Source organism: Bos indicus x Bos taurus, chromosome 1, assembly GCF_003369695.1.
Source record: "Bos indicus x Bos taurus breed Angus x Brahman F1 hybrid chromosome 1, Bos_hybrid_MaternalHap_v2.0, whole genome shotgun sequence".
Classification (NCBI taxonomy): Eukaryota; Metazoa; Chordata; class Mammalia; order Artiodactyla; family Bovidae; genus Bos; species Bos indicus x Bos taurus.
In genome coordinates this window covers 99,079,736-99,095,747 of record NC_040076.1, presented here as the reverse complement: position 1 = coordinate 99,095,747, position 16,012 = coordinate 99,079,736, and the positions used below count along the sequence as shown (strand labels likewise).

Genomic DNA, 16,012 nt, shown 5'->3' with positions numbered 1-16,012 from the left:
GTCTCAGCTCAAATTAATCTCCTTAGACAAGCCTTTCTTAACATCTGATATCAGGTAGTTCCTCTTACCTGCCCTAGTCACAGCTAACCCATCACTTTACCTTATTTCTTATACTTAATATACCCTGAAACTGTGGTCTTTCATTGATTCTCTTTTTTAAAAATCATCCTTGTTATTTAATGTCTGGACTTCCGAGGTGACTCAGTGGTAAAAAGTAAAGTGAAAGTGTAATGAATCTGCCTGCTAATGTAGATAATGCAGGAGATGTGGGTTCAATCCCTGGGTCAGGAAAATCCCCTCGAGTAGGAAATGGCCACCGACTCCAGTATTCTTTCCTGGGAAACCCCATGGACAGAGGAGCCTGGCAGGGTTGCATGGAGTCGCAAAGAGTTGGACACAACTGAGCAACTGAGCATGCATTCATTTAATGTCTGCTTTCCCTCCCAGGAGGGAACTATTTAGTGCATCATAGTATACCCAGTCCATGGGGTCTCGAAGAGTCGGATACGACTGAGCGACTTCACTTTCACTTTTCACTTTCATGCACTGGAGAAGGAAATGGCAACCCACTACAGTATTCTTGCCTGGAGAATCCCAGGGACGGGGGAGCCTGGTGGGCTGCCGTTTATGGGGTCGCACAGAGTCGGACACAACTGAAGCGACTTAGCAGCAGCAGCAGCAGCATACCCAGTTCATCAACAATATCAGGCACACAGGTGCTCAGTACATGACTAAGTGAATGAGTGAATACATAAATGAATATTTGCTGGTCTATCACAAAATCTATGTGGAAAAATAAACAAGCAAACACTATTCCCACCTTGAAGGAGCTCAGATTCTTAAAACCTTTCTAAAGGTCGTGGGTGGGCCTGAAGCTCAAAATATTTTAGCAGCTAAATTACAGAGACAGAGACGTTTTTGGTAGCCCAGGGTTCTGTTATGGAACTCCGTTCATTTGTTATTTTAAGCCTGTCCTTGGTGACGCAGCAATCTATTTAAATTGACTGTTTAGGAACAGTGCCACGAAGGAAGTAGTGGCATCCTCCCGTATGAAGGCTAGCCTGCCAGCATATGTCCATCGCAGACACTCAGAGCCTCTGGTGCCCTGAACAACACCTCATGCAAGCAAGGTACTCGATAAATATTTGCTCTGCGGCTGAATGAATACCTTAGTATTTTGCTCTGCTTTTTTGGGGAAAGCTTGTATTATCTCCCAGCTCTTCTCTGGGGGATCTAGGGTTTGCTGGCCCTGTTCCCATCTCATCCATTGTGAAAAGCCTTGCACCATGCTGCCCAGAGAAAAGAAGGACCAGTTATTTGGCAGCAGTGTCTGCAGTGACCGGAAGACTGCTTGGGAACAGTGTGTGGATTTCTTTTTTTTTTTTTGGTGTGTCTATTTCCCAATGGTTTCTTTATTTCCATTTTTAGAGAACAGTTATCTTTTCTCTAAGCAATAAGATAAACTCATCAGTGTGAATCTCTTTTAACTCCCCTCACATAATGATTCCTCAAATACCTGAGTGGCTGGCAGTGTGCCTGAAATTGGGGATTGAGACAGAAGATGAATAGCACAGGAAGGTCCAGGCCCTCAGGGAATAAGTGTCTGGCCTAGTAGGAAAGATGGCCTTGATTGACACATAATTACACAAGGATGAGCAATATTGGAGGGCAAACACAGAAGCTATGAACTTGCCTGTATTCCTGCATGACCTTATCTCCTTCTGTGATGTGCTGGCAGCATACTCTTTCTTAAGCCACTTACAGCTTATATTTTATTTCAATGTAACTGCTTGAAGTTTGTCCCAAAAGAAAAACTCAGTATTCATGATGTGATTTCTCACTTTTTACATGTTCTCTCCTACTTGTACATCCAAAGAGGTGGCATTTCTCTCAAGGTTAAGTGTCCTGAGATCTTGTTTACAACTGCAGAAGCCTGCTGTCTCTGGTGGGGTTGGGACATTGGTTTCAATCTTTATTTGCTGTCTTTGAAATATATATGATAACATTGGTTGTTGAGTCACATTCCCTTTGCTCTTCCACTCAGTTAGATTTTCTAAGTCTTCTAGTGTGTGTGAGGTCTTTGTATTCTTTCTGTCTCTCTGGGACTGTTTTCCATCTACTCTGAATTAGTGTCATATGTTTTATTTATTATAAGAATAAACTCTATAGCCATAATTGTGAACAGAATTGTGGGGCCTGTAGAGTGACAATACCTGTAGAGTGACAATACCCACGGTCTTACTATTAATATATGAAATAATTAACCCCTTTCATTTGGGCTTTCCTAGTGGCTCAAACAGTAAAAAATCAGCCTGCAATGCAGGACACCGGGTTTGATCCCAGGATTGGGAAGATCCCCTGGAGAAGGGAATGGCTACCCACTTTAGTAGTCTTGCCTGGAGAATCCCCATGGACAGAGGAGCCTGGCGGGATATAGTCCATGGGGTCACAAAGAATTGGACACGACTGAGCAACTTTCTCTTTCTTTCATTCAACAATTACTAAATGTTGGATTGTGGACTTCTCTGATGGCTCAGTGGTAGAGCAGCCGAGCAGGCTACACAGTCCATGGGTTGCAAAAGAATCAGATACGATTTAATGACTAAACAACAACAAAATGTTGAATTAAATACTGGTAAATTACACATTACCAGAAAGCTCCCTCTACTTAGGTTAGTTCGCCCCTTAGGCTCACTAGATGCCAGAAGCCAGGGGTGCTAAGAGGAAGGACACAATCCTTGCCTGAAGGAGGTGGAAAATCCACTGAAAGAGGGAGATAACAGTATAAATATGATATATTATGAAGGCTTAAATAGAATTAGATCCTGGGTTCAGAGGGAAAGTGCTTAGTTCTACTTTAATGGGGGGTAGGAATCAGAGGAGAGCAGAAAAGTCCTGGTAGGGTTGGGAAAAATGTGAGTGTTAGCTGCTCAGTCGTGTCTGACTCTTTGCGACTCTATAGACTGTAGCCCACCTACCAGGCTCCTCTGCCCATGAAATTTTCCAGGCAAGAATACTGGAGTGGGTGGCCATTCCCTTCTCCAGGGGATCTTCCCGACCCAAGGATTGAACCCGGGTCTTCTGCATTGCAGGCAAATTCTTTACTTCTGAGCCACCAGGAAAGCCCAGGTAGGGCTGGAAGCTGAGCCTTAAAAGATTAGTGTCTGACTGTACAAGGGTTTAGAGAGTTTCCAGGGAAACAAAGACACAGAAGTGATGAAGTGTGGTATGCTCAAACCACTGCAGTTCAAAAAATCTGGAACACAGTGTGTAGAGTGAAGAATGCTAAATGAAAGAGGCAGAGTCAACCTCACGGAGGCCTTCATACTGCATCCTGAGCAGGCATGTAGGTATGTGATATACTGAATGGGAGATGGGAGGGCGGGCTAGCAGGTTAGAGGATAACAGTTTAAGTAGGGGAGTAGCAAAAATTGGTTTGTGTTTGATGGTCATCCCAGAGGAAGCTTGTGATGGGAACTGGAGGCAGAGCAGTTTTAACTGCTGACATCCCCAGAAACTCATTTTAAAAAAAGATTTGTATATGCTTCTAGGTTTAATTTTCTGATTTTAAAGAATTTTACCTCCATGTTAATAAGTGAGTTTGGTCTATGATTTTCTTTTTTTAGACAGTCCCAACCTAGACAGCATATTAAAAAACAGAGACATTACTTTGTCAACAAAGGTCCATCTAGTCAAGGCTATGGTTTTTCCAGTGGTCATGTATGGATGTGAGAGTTGGACTATAAAGAAAGCTGGGTGCCAAAGAATTGATGCTTTTGAACTGTGGTGTTGGAGAAGACTCTTGAGAGTCCCTTGGACTGCAGGGAGATCCAACCAGTCCATCCTAAAGGAGATCAGTCCTGGGTGTTCATTGGAAGGACTGATGTTGAATACTTTGGCCACTGATGTCCAATACTTTGGCCACCTGATGCGAAGAACTGACTCATTGGAAAAGACCCTGATGCTGGGAAAGATTGAGGGCAGGAGGAGATGGGGGATGACAGAGTATGGCATCACCGACTCAATGGACATGGGTTTGGGTAGAGTCCGGGAGCTGGTGATGGACAGGGAGGCCTGGCGTGCTGCGGTTCATGGGGTCGCAAAGAGTCGGACATAACTGAGCAACTGAACTGAACTTGTTTAATTTTAATAGCAAGGTTAAGACTACCCAGAGATGACTTAGATTGCTTTTATTCTCTTTCTAGAGTCTGGAATAGTTTTATCTCAGAAAATTCTATCTATTCCTAGAAGATTTGGTTAAAGTTCCCTAGAAAACCATCTAAGCTTGGAGTCTTTAATTTTGAGGTCTGGGGAAGATTCTGTCTACTGATTCAGCTATTTTAATGCTTATTGGACTATTCAGACTTTCTATATTTTTCCTTGATTCAACTTTCTGATTTATGTATGTTTGTAAAATTGTCCAGTTTATGGCAAATCTTCTATTTCAAAGTTATCCACATAAAGGAGCACAAGAAACTTTGAGGGGAGGTGGAAATATTCTTTATCTTATTTGTGGAAGTGGGGTCATAGATATACGCATTTATCAGAATTTGCCAAATTGTGTATTATAAACAGATACAGTGCATAGTAAATACTTTATATCCCTTAAAGTTGATTAAGCTTCCCTGGTGGTGCTAGTGGTAAAGAACCTGCCTGCCAGTGCAGGAGATGTAAGAGATGCAGGTTTAATCCCTGCGTCAGGAAGATCCCCTGGGGAAGGGAATGGCAACCCACTATAGTATTCTTGCCTGAAAAATCCCATGGTTGGAGGAGCCTGGTAGGCTACAGTTCATAGAGTTGCAAAGAGTCAGACGTGGCTGAATTGACTTAGCACACAAAGTTGATTAACATTTATATGCAGAAAATTATGCACAGTATTCTTTGTGATTTTTAAAAATTCTCTTCTGTGGACACTCTTTACCTAGGTGCTGCCTCTTTCACACTCAGGGCCATTGATGTGTGAGCCTGCCTTAACTGGCAGGCTGATAAAAACGGACGGCAGAATCCGAAAATAATATAGCACCATTTAAATACTAAATAGTTAATATATTTTACTTTCTTGGATTTCAGTGTTTTGCCAACTAAATTGTTTTTACTAGTTAATGCAATTGATATTTTTCTTTTCATTTGCTAAAAAAGACTAGTTGTCTGGATTTGAGAGAGCTAGTTATACTTGTTTAATGTAAAACTTTATGCCTTCTAATTTTCTTCTAGTTATCAAATGCATTCTAGAAGAAAATATCATAATATGTGAGATGGACTATTTCATAATGCAGGGCTTATATCTTATTGCTAAATATGAGCTGAAGAAGGAATAGATCTTTAAAAAGTATGATCAGAGATGCTACCAGTTTGTCTTGAGGCTTATTCAGAACAAGCAGGAGCGTTTCAAGAGGTGTACCAAAAATGTTGTCTAACATCATTTTCTAACCGTATCAGATAATTATGTGTTTTTGAAAGTACTACTAAGCAGTTTAATGGGAAATCAATTCTGCCTTTACTGAGTGGTGCTCGGCATCAGCAACAAAGCTAATTATCTTAAATTTGAAGTAGACCTCCTGGGATGAAAAAAAAAAAGGTACAAACTTGAGTAATCCTTTCTCTGCTTCCTTGTGCTACTTTTTCTTTTTTCTGTATTTGAGGTACCTCCTGGTTGTTTTGTTTTAATCTTGAAGAGAAGTTGGAAGCCCAAGACTGAATGCTGTTGTATTGTATCATTTGCTAGGGCTCCCATAACAAAGCACTGCAGACTGAGTGGCTTAAACAACAGACATTTATTTCATCATAGTTGTGGAGGCTGAAAGTCCAAGATTAAGGTGTCTTCAGGGTTGGTTTCTTATAAGAGCTCTCTCTTTGAGTTATAGATGGCCGTCTTCTATGTCTTCACATGTTGTATTAGTCAGGGTTCTCCAGATAAAACAGATCCAACAGGATGAATGGATACACACACACACAGATGGCTCGGTGCATTTGTGTCTATATACACATTTACACACACACACACAGAGATTGAGATTTATTTTAAGGAGTTGGCTTGCACAATTGTGCAGGAAACGTGGGTTTGACCCTCGGGTTGGGAAGATCCCCTGGAGAAGGAAATGGCAACCCACTCTAGTATTCTTGCCTGGGAAATCTCATTGACAGAGGAGCCCAATGGGCTACAGTCCATGGGGTCACAAAGAATAAGACACAACTTAGCGACTAAACAACAACAGCAATTTCCAAATACAGTCCTATTATGAAATTTTGGGGGTTAGAGCTTCAATATATGCATTTTAGAGAACAAATTCAAGCTGCTACTGCCAAGTCACTTCAGTCATGTCTGACTCTGTGAGACCCCATAGACGGCAGCCCACCAGGCTTCCCCGTCCCTGGGATTCTCCAGGCAAGAACACTGGAGTGGGTTGCCATTTTCTTCTCCAATGCATGAAAGTGAAAAGTGAAAGTGAAGTCGCTAAGTCGTGTTCCACTCTTAGCGACCCCTGGGACTGCAGCCTACCAGGCCCCTCTGTCCATAGGATTTTCCAGGCAAGAGTACTGGAGTGGGGTGCCATTGCCTTCTCCGAAATTCAAGCTACAACAGCCATCAACTTAAAAGTAAGCATAACTAGAAAGACAATTCAAAGGGAAAAACAGCCCTCCTAATATTAAAAGTGTTATTTAGCCTGACTTTAAGATAAAGTGTGTTTTTGAAACCTGAGATAAACCAATTAACTGGCATGGGAAATAACTTTTTAATATGTTCATTTTTCTACAATCTAGAAGTCAAGTTTGTTTTCCTTTGCCAAGGATATTTATATTATCACAGTAATCAGAGATTAGATTTTTTTTAAATTTCTTATTTAGGTTATATGTGGATTTCTACCCATTTTCATTTTATGTTTTTAAGTTTCAAGTTAGCGAGAAACAGATAAAGAGTTTTTCTTGAGTTATGAACTAATTTGAAATTGTTATTAAAAACAGAGCCACGTTTTGCTTTTCCTGGCAATATACAAAACAAACGATGGGAAAATTACCAATAAAATGGAGGAGAAAGTTAGCAAGAGAATATAATATAAAAGACAAAACAGGAAATACATCTTCAACAGTTCTCTCAAATCATAAAAGTAATCTTACAACAGTATCTCATATGTTTTATATTAGTACCTTATGTCACTTATGTTTTTCAGATCTGTAAAGGGTAAAGTGCTTTCCTATCTCTGATACCAAAAAAAAAAAAAAAAAGCTTCTGTCATCTCTCTCTTTTTTTTGGCAGATAACAAAGAGATTTTCCTTTCCAAAGCAATTCACAAGTGCTTCATAGAGGTCAATGAAGAAGGCTCAGAAGCTGCTGCTGCCTCAGGTGCCAAACTCTGGTCTTCCCAAATCTCACCTTTTCTAGATTTGTATTCTTAAAGCAGTCTTGGGTGGGGGAATGGGAGTCATTTTTAGAACCAAGTCATAAAACTGATGCTGCCCTCACTTAGAAGTCAAGCTAATGATGAACGTGCTAGGATTTTCCAAATAGGGTATGAAACATGCATTCATTTCAGTGCCCCATACAGAATAACTCCCATCTCTAATGAGAGGCAGGAGGAGACTGTCAGCTATGCAGAATAGATTTTCCTGCTGTGCTGTCCATTTAGATATTTAAAATATTTCCCTGCTGCCCCGTTAAACATTTTTCTTTCTATTTAATTATTTGTGGGAGTTAGTTCTTAAGTTTGTCAGTGAAGAGCTTTGATTTTTTTAAAAGCGCATGCACAAACAAGCATACATGATAGCATGCAATACAAAATTTTAAGTTAATAATAAAATAAGAATTTTAAATGAAAATTTTAAAAAATTTACCTAAATCATGCATCCAAAAAAAAAAAACCAACAACAATAACAGTAAATGTCCTTAATTATTTTGAACATTCTGATTTCCTTAGTTAAGTAAGAAGGATTTTTCTTTTCTCGTTTATTTGTTTGGTTTTTTTTCAATATCATGTTCAACAGCCATCACCAAATTTTAGGAGGATTTTTCCCTTCTCTAGTAAAATGTAACACATCATGTTTGTACACATTTTTAACCTCCACATATATTTACCCGTTACAAGGATCTCATCAGTTAAAATGGTGTTTGGGGGAGGAAATAGAAACAGTAGTCTCAGGCATCGAGAAAGCTTCAAATCTTACATCATTTAATCTTGGCCTATTCCTGACAACACATCACCCTGCAGCAAGTATAAAATGATTATCCCACAATAAGGATCTCAAGGGAATTCAGTTTCCCAGCTGTAGGAAACATCATTGAATCTCTCCCTGCTGTATTTTCTCTTTAATCACTGCTGTTCTGGCCACTTGCTAGAAGCCTGGTGACTTGCTATGTAAAATCCCCATTTCAGATAAATGATGATTTGGTAATATAAAGAAACTGGGGGAGGGGAAAACTGGAGGAGGGTATTTGGTTTTTTGTTTTTGTTTTTTTCCCATTTTCCTTAAGTCATTTTATTAAAGCCATAAGTATTTGTCTGAGGCCGAGAATAAAAATTTGTAATAGGCAGAATAAATTAACCTCTGTTTTCGGTGGGGTGATGGGAGGAAACTGAGTGTGTGTACATGTGTGTGTACGTATTTGTTTTTCTTTAAGATCAAATAGAGATATTAGCTCATTTACAATTTTTCTCTCTTTAAAAGTCTTTAAAATCTTGCTTTGTATAAATCATTACCTTTGTGCTGAACATAGATGGTTTGGAGAAATTGCTTATTAGTCCCTGCATCTCCACAGACATGTAATTACTTTCTCTCTGTGCTACAGGAATGATTGCAATTAGCAGGATGGCTGTGCTGTATCCTCAAGTTATTGTCGACCATCCATTTTTCTTTCTTATCAGGAACAGGAGAACAGGTAAGTGTGTTGTGAGAACAGAACTTTATTTATGGCCAAAAAGAAATCATTTGTTAACTGAAAACATATTCCTGCATTTTTATCAGATAATTTCTAATGTTCAAATGATTTTTTAAGTGACAATAATTTATTCACATTCTTATCTTTAGAACATTGCTAATTGTAAGCAAGAAGGAAAATAAATAGCTTTTGTTTCAACTCCTTTTTTGTTCACTCCCTACCCAATGCAGGTACAATCCTATTCATGGGACGAGTCATGCATCCTGAAACCATGAATGCCAGTGGACATGATTTTGAGGAACTTTAAATCATTTTATTTGAGTAACAAAGAAAACAGTAACTAAGCACATTATGTTTGCAACTGGTATATATTTGAGACTTGTGTTTTACAATATATCTTAAAATAATATTTAAAATAGTTCCTGAAAAATAATGTATGTAAATTATAAGCCAACTTGTCAAGGAATGTTATCAGTATAATTGAGATAATGGTCCTGTCATGTCATCGTGTTTGTTGTGCTAGTATTTAAAATAAAAGTACATAGTGAACATGTGAACAGCTCTGTTTTTCATTTTAGAAGCTGTAGTATAGAGATACCTCTACATAGAATTTGGAAACAGTGGTACTTCTGGACTTCTTAAGTCTTTCATAATTGTGCAGAAACAAAGCACCAAAGTAGATTAGTGTTATTCACTTATACATAACAACTAGTGAGGTATTTTTGTGGACAGCTACTCCACAAAAACTCTGATTGCTGTTTCTCTGAAGACAGTGTATAGTTTAAAATAAAAATCTACAAACTGAACATCTTTTATGTGGCTCCATGAAAAAAATTGTTAGGAAAAAATTGGGGCTATGCCAACCCATAGTTTATAGCTATAGCTTATTGACTATGTCTTTAAAGATCCACTTGGCTTCATAAGGGTGATATAGATTACAAGCCTGGTATATCACCATGTTTTGCTGCTGCAAGTAAAATCTGACCTACAACTTAGGTCCCCCAAGTTGCCAAATAAGCCAGATGAGCAAATTAAAAATATGCCCTCTGGTATGTCACTGGAGAATAAACTAGAAAAACTCTGCTGGTACAGATACTGGAAACTAGCAGGTCACAGGCCGAAAGCTGCTCACAGGGATGTTCTTGTTTGTTCTGTGTAAGAGGTTTTCCTTTTTTGAACTTAAAGATCTGTAATTGGAGTATCGCATTCCTTGTTTTTCCCATTGGTTCCTGATGGTTCTGGAATACACTTGTGTTTGAGACCTCTTGAGAGATACGTCCTTTATGTAATGTTTTGCTTTTATTTTCTAGTACAAATGTTGTCAATTCCAGTGGGGACAGTATCAATTTCTTAAGTTCTCTAGTAAATTATTTTGTCATCCTGTGGCTGAAATAACGGCATTCCTTTGTTGGGGGATGGGTGCATGGGGGAAGGAATAATCTCATCAGATTCCATGAATGGAACCAGACTCATTTAATGCCAAATGTTTGATTCTTTGATTAATAATTTCTGAAAAGGTTCTAAATGTTTCAAAATTTAACAGAAACAGTTTGATTGTGACTTTCTTGTATGTTAGATATCTTGCTATGATTTGGAGCTGTTAAAAGGATTGATATTATTAACTTTAATTCTGTTCAGGAGAGCTGTGGTTTAGAGCAAGCAGGCCTGACTTTGACATACTGAATTCTAAACTGAGAGGAAAAACTTGAAAATCTGCATTTTTAAAAAGTTCCTTTGGTGATTTTGTTATACACTAAATCTTGAATATTGCTAAAATAAAGGATACATGTGGAACACTTAAATATTATTTGTTTGCATGCATGAGTACTCAGTCGTTCAGTCATGTCCAACTCTGTGACCCTGTCGTCTGTAGCCCACAAGGCTCCTCTGTCCATGGGGATTCTCCAGGCAAGAATATTGGAGTGGGTTGCCATTTTCTCCTCCAGGGGATCTTCCTGACCCAGGGATTGAACCCACATGTCCTGTGTCCTTTTGTATTGGCAGGCAGATTCTTTACCAGTGAACCCCTGGAAAGCTTCACTAGTTTCAGATCAGATCATGTGGTTAATTTATAGAAAATTAGATCAATCAATGAAGTACCCTAAATTGGTTTTTTATGTGTAATGTGATCACTTGGGTATCTAATTAAAAATGCAGATTCTCATTTAGTAGCTTTTGGGTGGGACCTGAAATTCTACATTTTTAACAAGTTCCCAGGCCATGCCATTACTGTTGGCCCGTTGACTCAGGCCCCCTGACTTAAGTGGAGCAAGGTTTACCTATTGAAACAGAAAAATTTTATAATTTTCATGCAACTTGGAGAGATTCAAGAGAGAGGGTTGTAGTTTACATTAAGAGTGCAGTAAATTTATTAGAAAATTATTGTACTTGAGAGTTCTTTTTTCTATTACACACTATAGAAAAATGCAGACTTCCTTCGCATATTAGAACACTTGAAATATAGTCTTTAAAAATATAAAGACATTTATAGGCAATGCCCACAAAAGAATTTATGAGTATCCAAGGACACAATATTTAACATTTAATCTTTTACTACTTGTATATTCATAAGACTTATAGTTTATTCATAAAGCTGAGGTTATTGGAGACCAGCGTTCTTGTTTTCATTTATAATGTACACAGGCTGTTGATTCAGTATTGATATCCTGAGTTTGTGATGTTCTTTATTACCATTTCACTACTTCTTAAGCATTACCTATATTGTTATACCTGTGTAGCCATCAGTCAACTAAATGAGTTACCTATAAGGGACAGTAAACATCATTAGACAAGCATGTGAATTTTATAAAGTCCAAAATGTAATTTTTATTTGCTGATATAAAATTAAACTTTACCATTCTGAATGTTTACCTTCAGTTCAGTTCAGTTCAGTCACTCAGTCTTGTCAGACTCTTTGCGACCCCATGAATCGCAGCACGCCAGGCCTCCCTGTCCATCACCAACTCCCAGAGTTCACTCAAACTCATGTCCATCGAGTCGGTGATGCCATCCAGCCATCTCATCCTCTGTCATCCCCTTCTCCTCCTGCCCCCAATCCCTCCCAGCATCAGAGTCTTTTCCAATGAGTCAGCTCTTCGCATGAGGTGGCCAAAGTACTGGAGTTTCAGCCTTAGCATCAGTCCTTCCAAAGAACACCCAGGACTGATCTCCTTTAGAATGGACTGGTTGGATCTCCTTGCAGTCCAAGGGACTCTCAAGAGTCTTCTCCAATACCACAGTTCAAAAGCATCAATTCTTCGGCGCTCAGCTTTCTTCACAGTCCAACTTTCACATCCATACATGACCAGTGGGAAAATCCATAGCCTTGACTAGATGGATCTTTGTTGGTAAAGTAATGTCTCTACTTTTGAATATGCTATCTAGGTTGCTCGTAACTTTCCTTCCAAGGAGTAAGCATCTTTTAATTTCATGGCTGTAATCACCATCTGCAGTGATTTTGGAGCCCCAAAAAATAAAGTCTGACACTGTTTCCCCATCTATTTCCCATGAAGTGATGGGACCAGATGCCATGATCTTAGTTTTCTGAATGTTGAGCTTTAAGCCAACTTTTTCACTCTCCTCTTTCACTTTCATCGAGAGGCTTTTTAGTTCCTCTTCACTTTCTGCCATAAGGGTGGTGTCATCTGCATATCTGAGGTTATTGATATTTCTCCCGGCAATCTTGATTCCAGCTTATGTTTCTTCCAGTCCAGCGTTTCTCATGATGTACTCTGCATATAAGTTAAATAAGCAGGGTGACAATATACAGCCTTGACATACTCCTTTTCCTATTTGGAACCAGTCTGTTGTTCCATGTCCAGTTCTAACTGTTGCTTCCTGACCTGCATAGAAATTTCTCAAGAGGCAGATCAGGTGGTCTGGTATTCCCATCTCTTTCAGAATTTTCCACAGCTTATTGTGATCCACACAGTCAAAGGGTTTGACATAGTCAATGTTTACCTTAAAATATTTCAAAACAATTTAGATGTCCCTTAAATGAAAATGGAGTCTACCTTATTATTAGCATGTTTATGGAGTGCTTAAAAATAGAATATTTGATAATACCAAGGTTTTCCTATTGTTTTGTCTTGTTTATAATTTCTTCAATATTTCCTTTCTATTGAAAAATAAATCTTTTTTTAGTTTCTTTTTATTTAAATTGGGGTGTAGTTGATTTACAATATTATATTATTTTCAGGTATACAACATAATAATTCAAATTTTTTATAGCTTATACTCCATTTAAAGTTAATATGAAATACTGCCCATATTCCCAGTGCTATACAGTATATTTTTGTTGCTTGTTTATTTGTACATAGTAGTTTTTACCTCTTAACCTCCCTATTTTATCTTGCCCCTCTGCTCTTTTTCTCCCCATTGGTAACCACTAGTTTTTCCTCTACATCTGTAAGTCAGTTTCTTTTTCATTACATTCGTTTGTTTTATTTTTTAGATTCAACATATATGTCATAACATACAGTATTTGTCTTTCTCTTATTTTACTTAGCAGAATATCCTCTAGGTCCATCCTTGGTTTTGCAAATGGCAAAATTTCTTTCTTTTTATGGCTGATTAATATTCCATACATATACATATGCCACATCTTTGTTATCCATTCATCTGCTGTTGGGCATTTAGGCTGCCTCCATATCTTGGCTATTGGAAATAATGCTGCTATGAATCTTGGGGTACATGTATCTTTTCAAATTAGTGTTTTCATTTTCTTAAGCTGTATGCACAGGAGTAGAATTACTGGATCATATGGTACTTATATTTTTAGTGTTTTGAGGAGAAAAATGAAAAAGTATAGGCCAGTTTCATTTCCTTTAAAATGTGTGTTAGCACACAAACACACAGGCACACACATACGATGTGCACAGCCAGCTTATGAAAACTTTTCTATTTGTCTCATATCTGGGGGGAGGAAATCAACAACAATCATACATTTTCTGCTTTTACTTTAAATCATTTTTCCAGCTTCCCTGAGGTGTAATTGACAAACAAAATTGTATATATTTAAACTTTACAACACAATGATTTGATATACGTATATGCTGTGATTAACACAACCAAGTTGATTAACAAATATATCACCTCATATGGTTACCTTGTGTGTGTGTGTGTGTGTGTGTGGTGAGAATGCTTTAGATGTATTCTCTTAGCAAATTTCAAGCATACAATATAGTATTCTTAGCTATGGTCAGCATGCTGTGCATTAGATCTCCAGAACTTATGCATCTTATAATCAAAAGTTTGTATCCTTTGCTCAATATCTCCCTACTTCCCCCACCCCTCCGCATGTAAAACCACCATTCTACTCTCTGTTTCTATGAATTTGACTGTTTTTTGAGGGTTCCACATATAATTGATATCATACAGTATTTGTCTTTCTTTTTATGACTTATTTCACATAGCACAAGGCCCTCCAGGTTTATCCCTGTTATTATAAATAAGCCCCTCAACCCTGGCAACCACCATTCTGTTCACTTTCTATATACTCTTACTTTTTATTTTATTTATCTTTTATTTTTAGATTTTTCATTATGAGATCATACAGTATTTGTCTTTATCTTATTTCACTTAGCATGGTGTCCTTCAGATTCATCCATGCTATTGCAAATGGCAGGATTTCCATCTTTTTATGACTGAATAATATTCCTGTGTGTGTGTGTGTGTATATTTATATATGTATTACACAGGAATACATATATTACACTTGTATATATATGTATTTGTGTATATATATATATATGCGTTACACAGGAATACATATATTACATTTCTTTATCCATTCAAACATCAATGGATGTTTAGGTTATTTTATGCCTTTATGAATAATGCTGCAATAATGCAAGAGTACAGATATCTCTTAAAGACACTAATTTTTATTCCTTTGGATATATACTTTAGATATTAAACCCTTGTCATATATGGTTTGCAAATAATATTTTCTCCAATTTTTTAGATTCCCTTTTCATTTTGTTGATGGTTACTTTTGTTCTACAGAAGCTTTTTAGTTTGATGCAATTCCATTTGTTGTTTTTGCTTTTATTGCCTGTAATTTTGGTGTCATATCCAAAAACTGATGGCCAAGACCAAAATCAGAATCTTTTCCCCTGTGTTTTGTCCTAAGAGAACAAACATAGAGAATATGAAGCTTAACTCCACTGCTTTGTTTCCTGTCTGCCAACTAAGTTATTCCTGAGGGAATTCTGAACTCTCTACATGAACATAAAAATACTTCATGTAAAGAACTCCATCTTATGAAAACTGGGAGAGATATTTCCACAAAATAATCAGTCTACAGATAGAATACAGTTTAACATTAATAAGCTAAAAACTAAAGGTGCATCCTAAATATATTGGCTTCTGATTTTGATGAGACAAAGATGCACAGAGTTGTGAGAAAAGTGTTTAATTAATGAAAATAAAACCAATTTCAAATAAGATACATACTGTCCTTTGTCCAAATCTGGGCCTTATTATAAGTGAAATATAGATAAACTTTTCCTCTTGTTGAAAATTGCAGAGATCTTTCTCTATTTGGGGGAAAATTGCATAATTATTTGTGACATATGGCATGTTCCAGAAAATGTTTCTTTAGCAGTCATCATAGCTACTGGCTGATATAGCAGTTTTTTGTCTTCCTCAAATAGAAGACAATGTTTCATCTCTCCCCTCTTCTGAAAGTTTCGTGATAATTCACAAACATACAAATCTGATATTTGTTCACACAATTGCTCTTTGTCTGTTATTTAAGGAAAATTGCCAGTGGAGAGCATATTCTCTTCCATATGATTGAGTCACCCCTGCTTCAAATATTTTCTGCTTAAGTATTTATAACCAGTTTCCTATGGAAAAACACAGATCGTGTGGCAAGAGAGAAAACCAAATTTAAACACCAGATCTGCCACTTACTAGATGTCTGTCCTTGACCAGTTGTTTGATTTTCATCTGTGTATTGAAATAGTAACATCTACTTCGTAGGGTTATCTGAGGATTAAATGATATAATGTGTATGAGGAATACAGTAAGTACTTGACACATAGCAGTCAGTCACAAAAGGCTAGCTGTTAGCATTACATGACCATATTTCAGCTCTTCTAAGGCACATCATTTTTCAGATTTTAACATTCAGAG

The 16,012-nt window shown here is 37.6% G+C and overlaps 1 protein-coding gene across 3 annotated transcripts in view; it reads left to right on the top strand.

Annotated features, from left to right (window-relative positions):
* SERPINI1 (serpin family I member 1) overlaps positions 1–10,674 on the top strand; it is an 84,270-nt gene extending 73,596 nt beyond the window's left edge. For all 3 annotated transcript variants that reach the window (XM_027541956.1, XM_027541965.1, XM_027541974.1), the window contains exons 7-9: positions 7,256–7,342; positions 8,783–8,872; positions 9,103–10,674. In XM_027541956.1, coding sequence (XP_027397757.1) covers positions 7,256–7,342; positions 8,783–8,872; positions 9,103–9,179 — 254 coding nt within the window. In that variant the 3' untranslated portion in view covers positions 9,180–10,674. The remainder of the gene's footprint in view (positions 1–7,255; positions 7,343–8,782; positions 8,873–9,102) is intronic.
* The last annotated feature ends 5,338 nt before the right edge of the window (positions 10,675–16,012 follow it).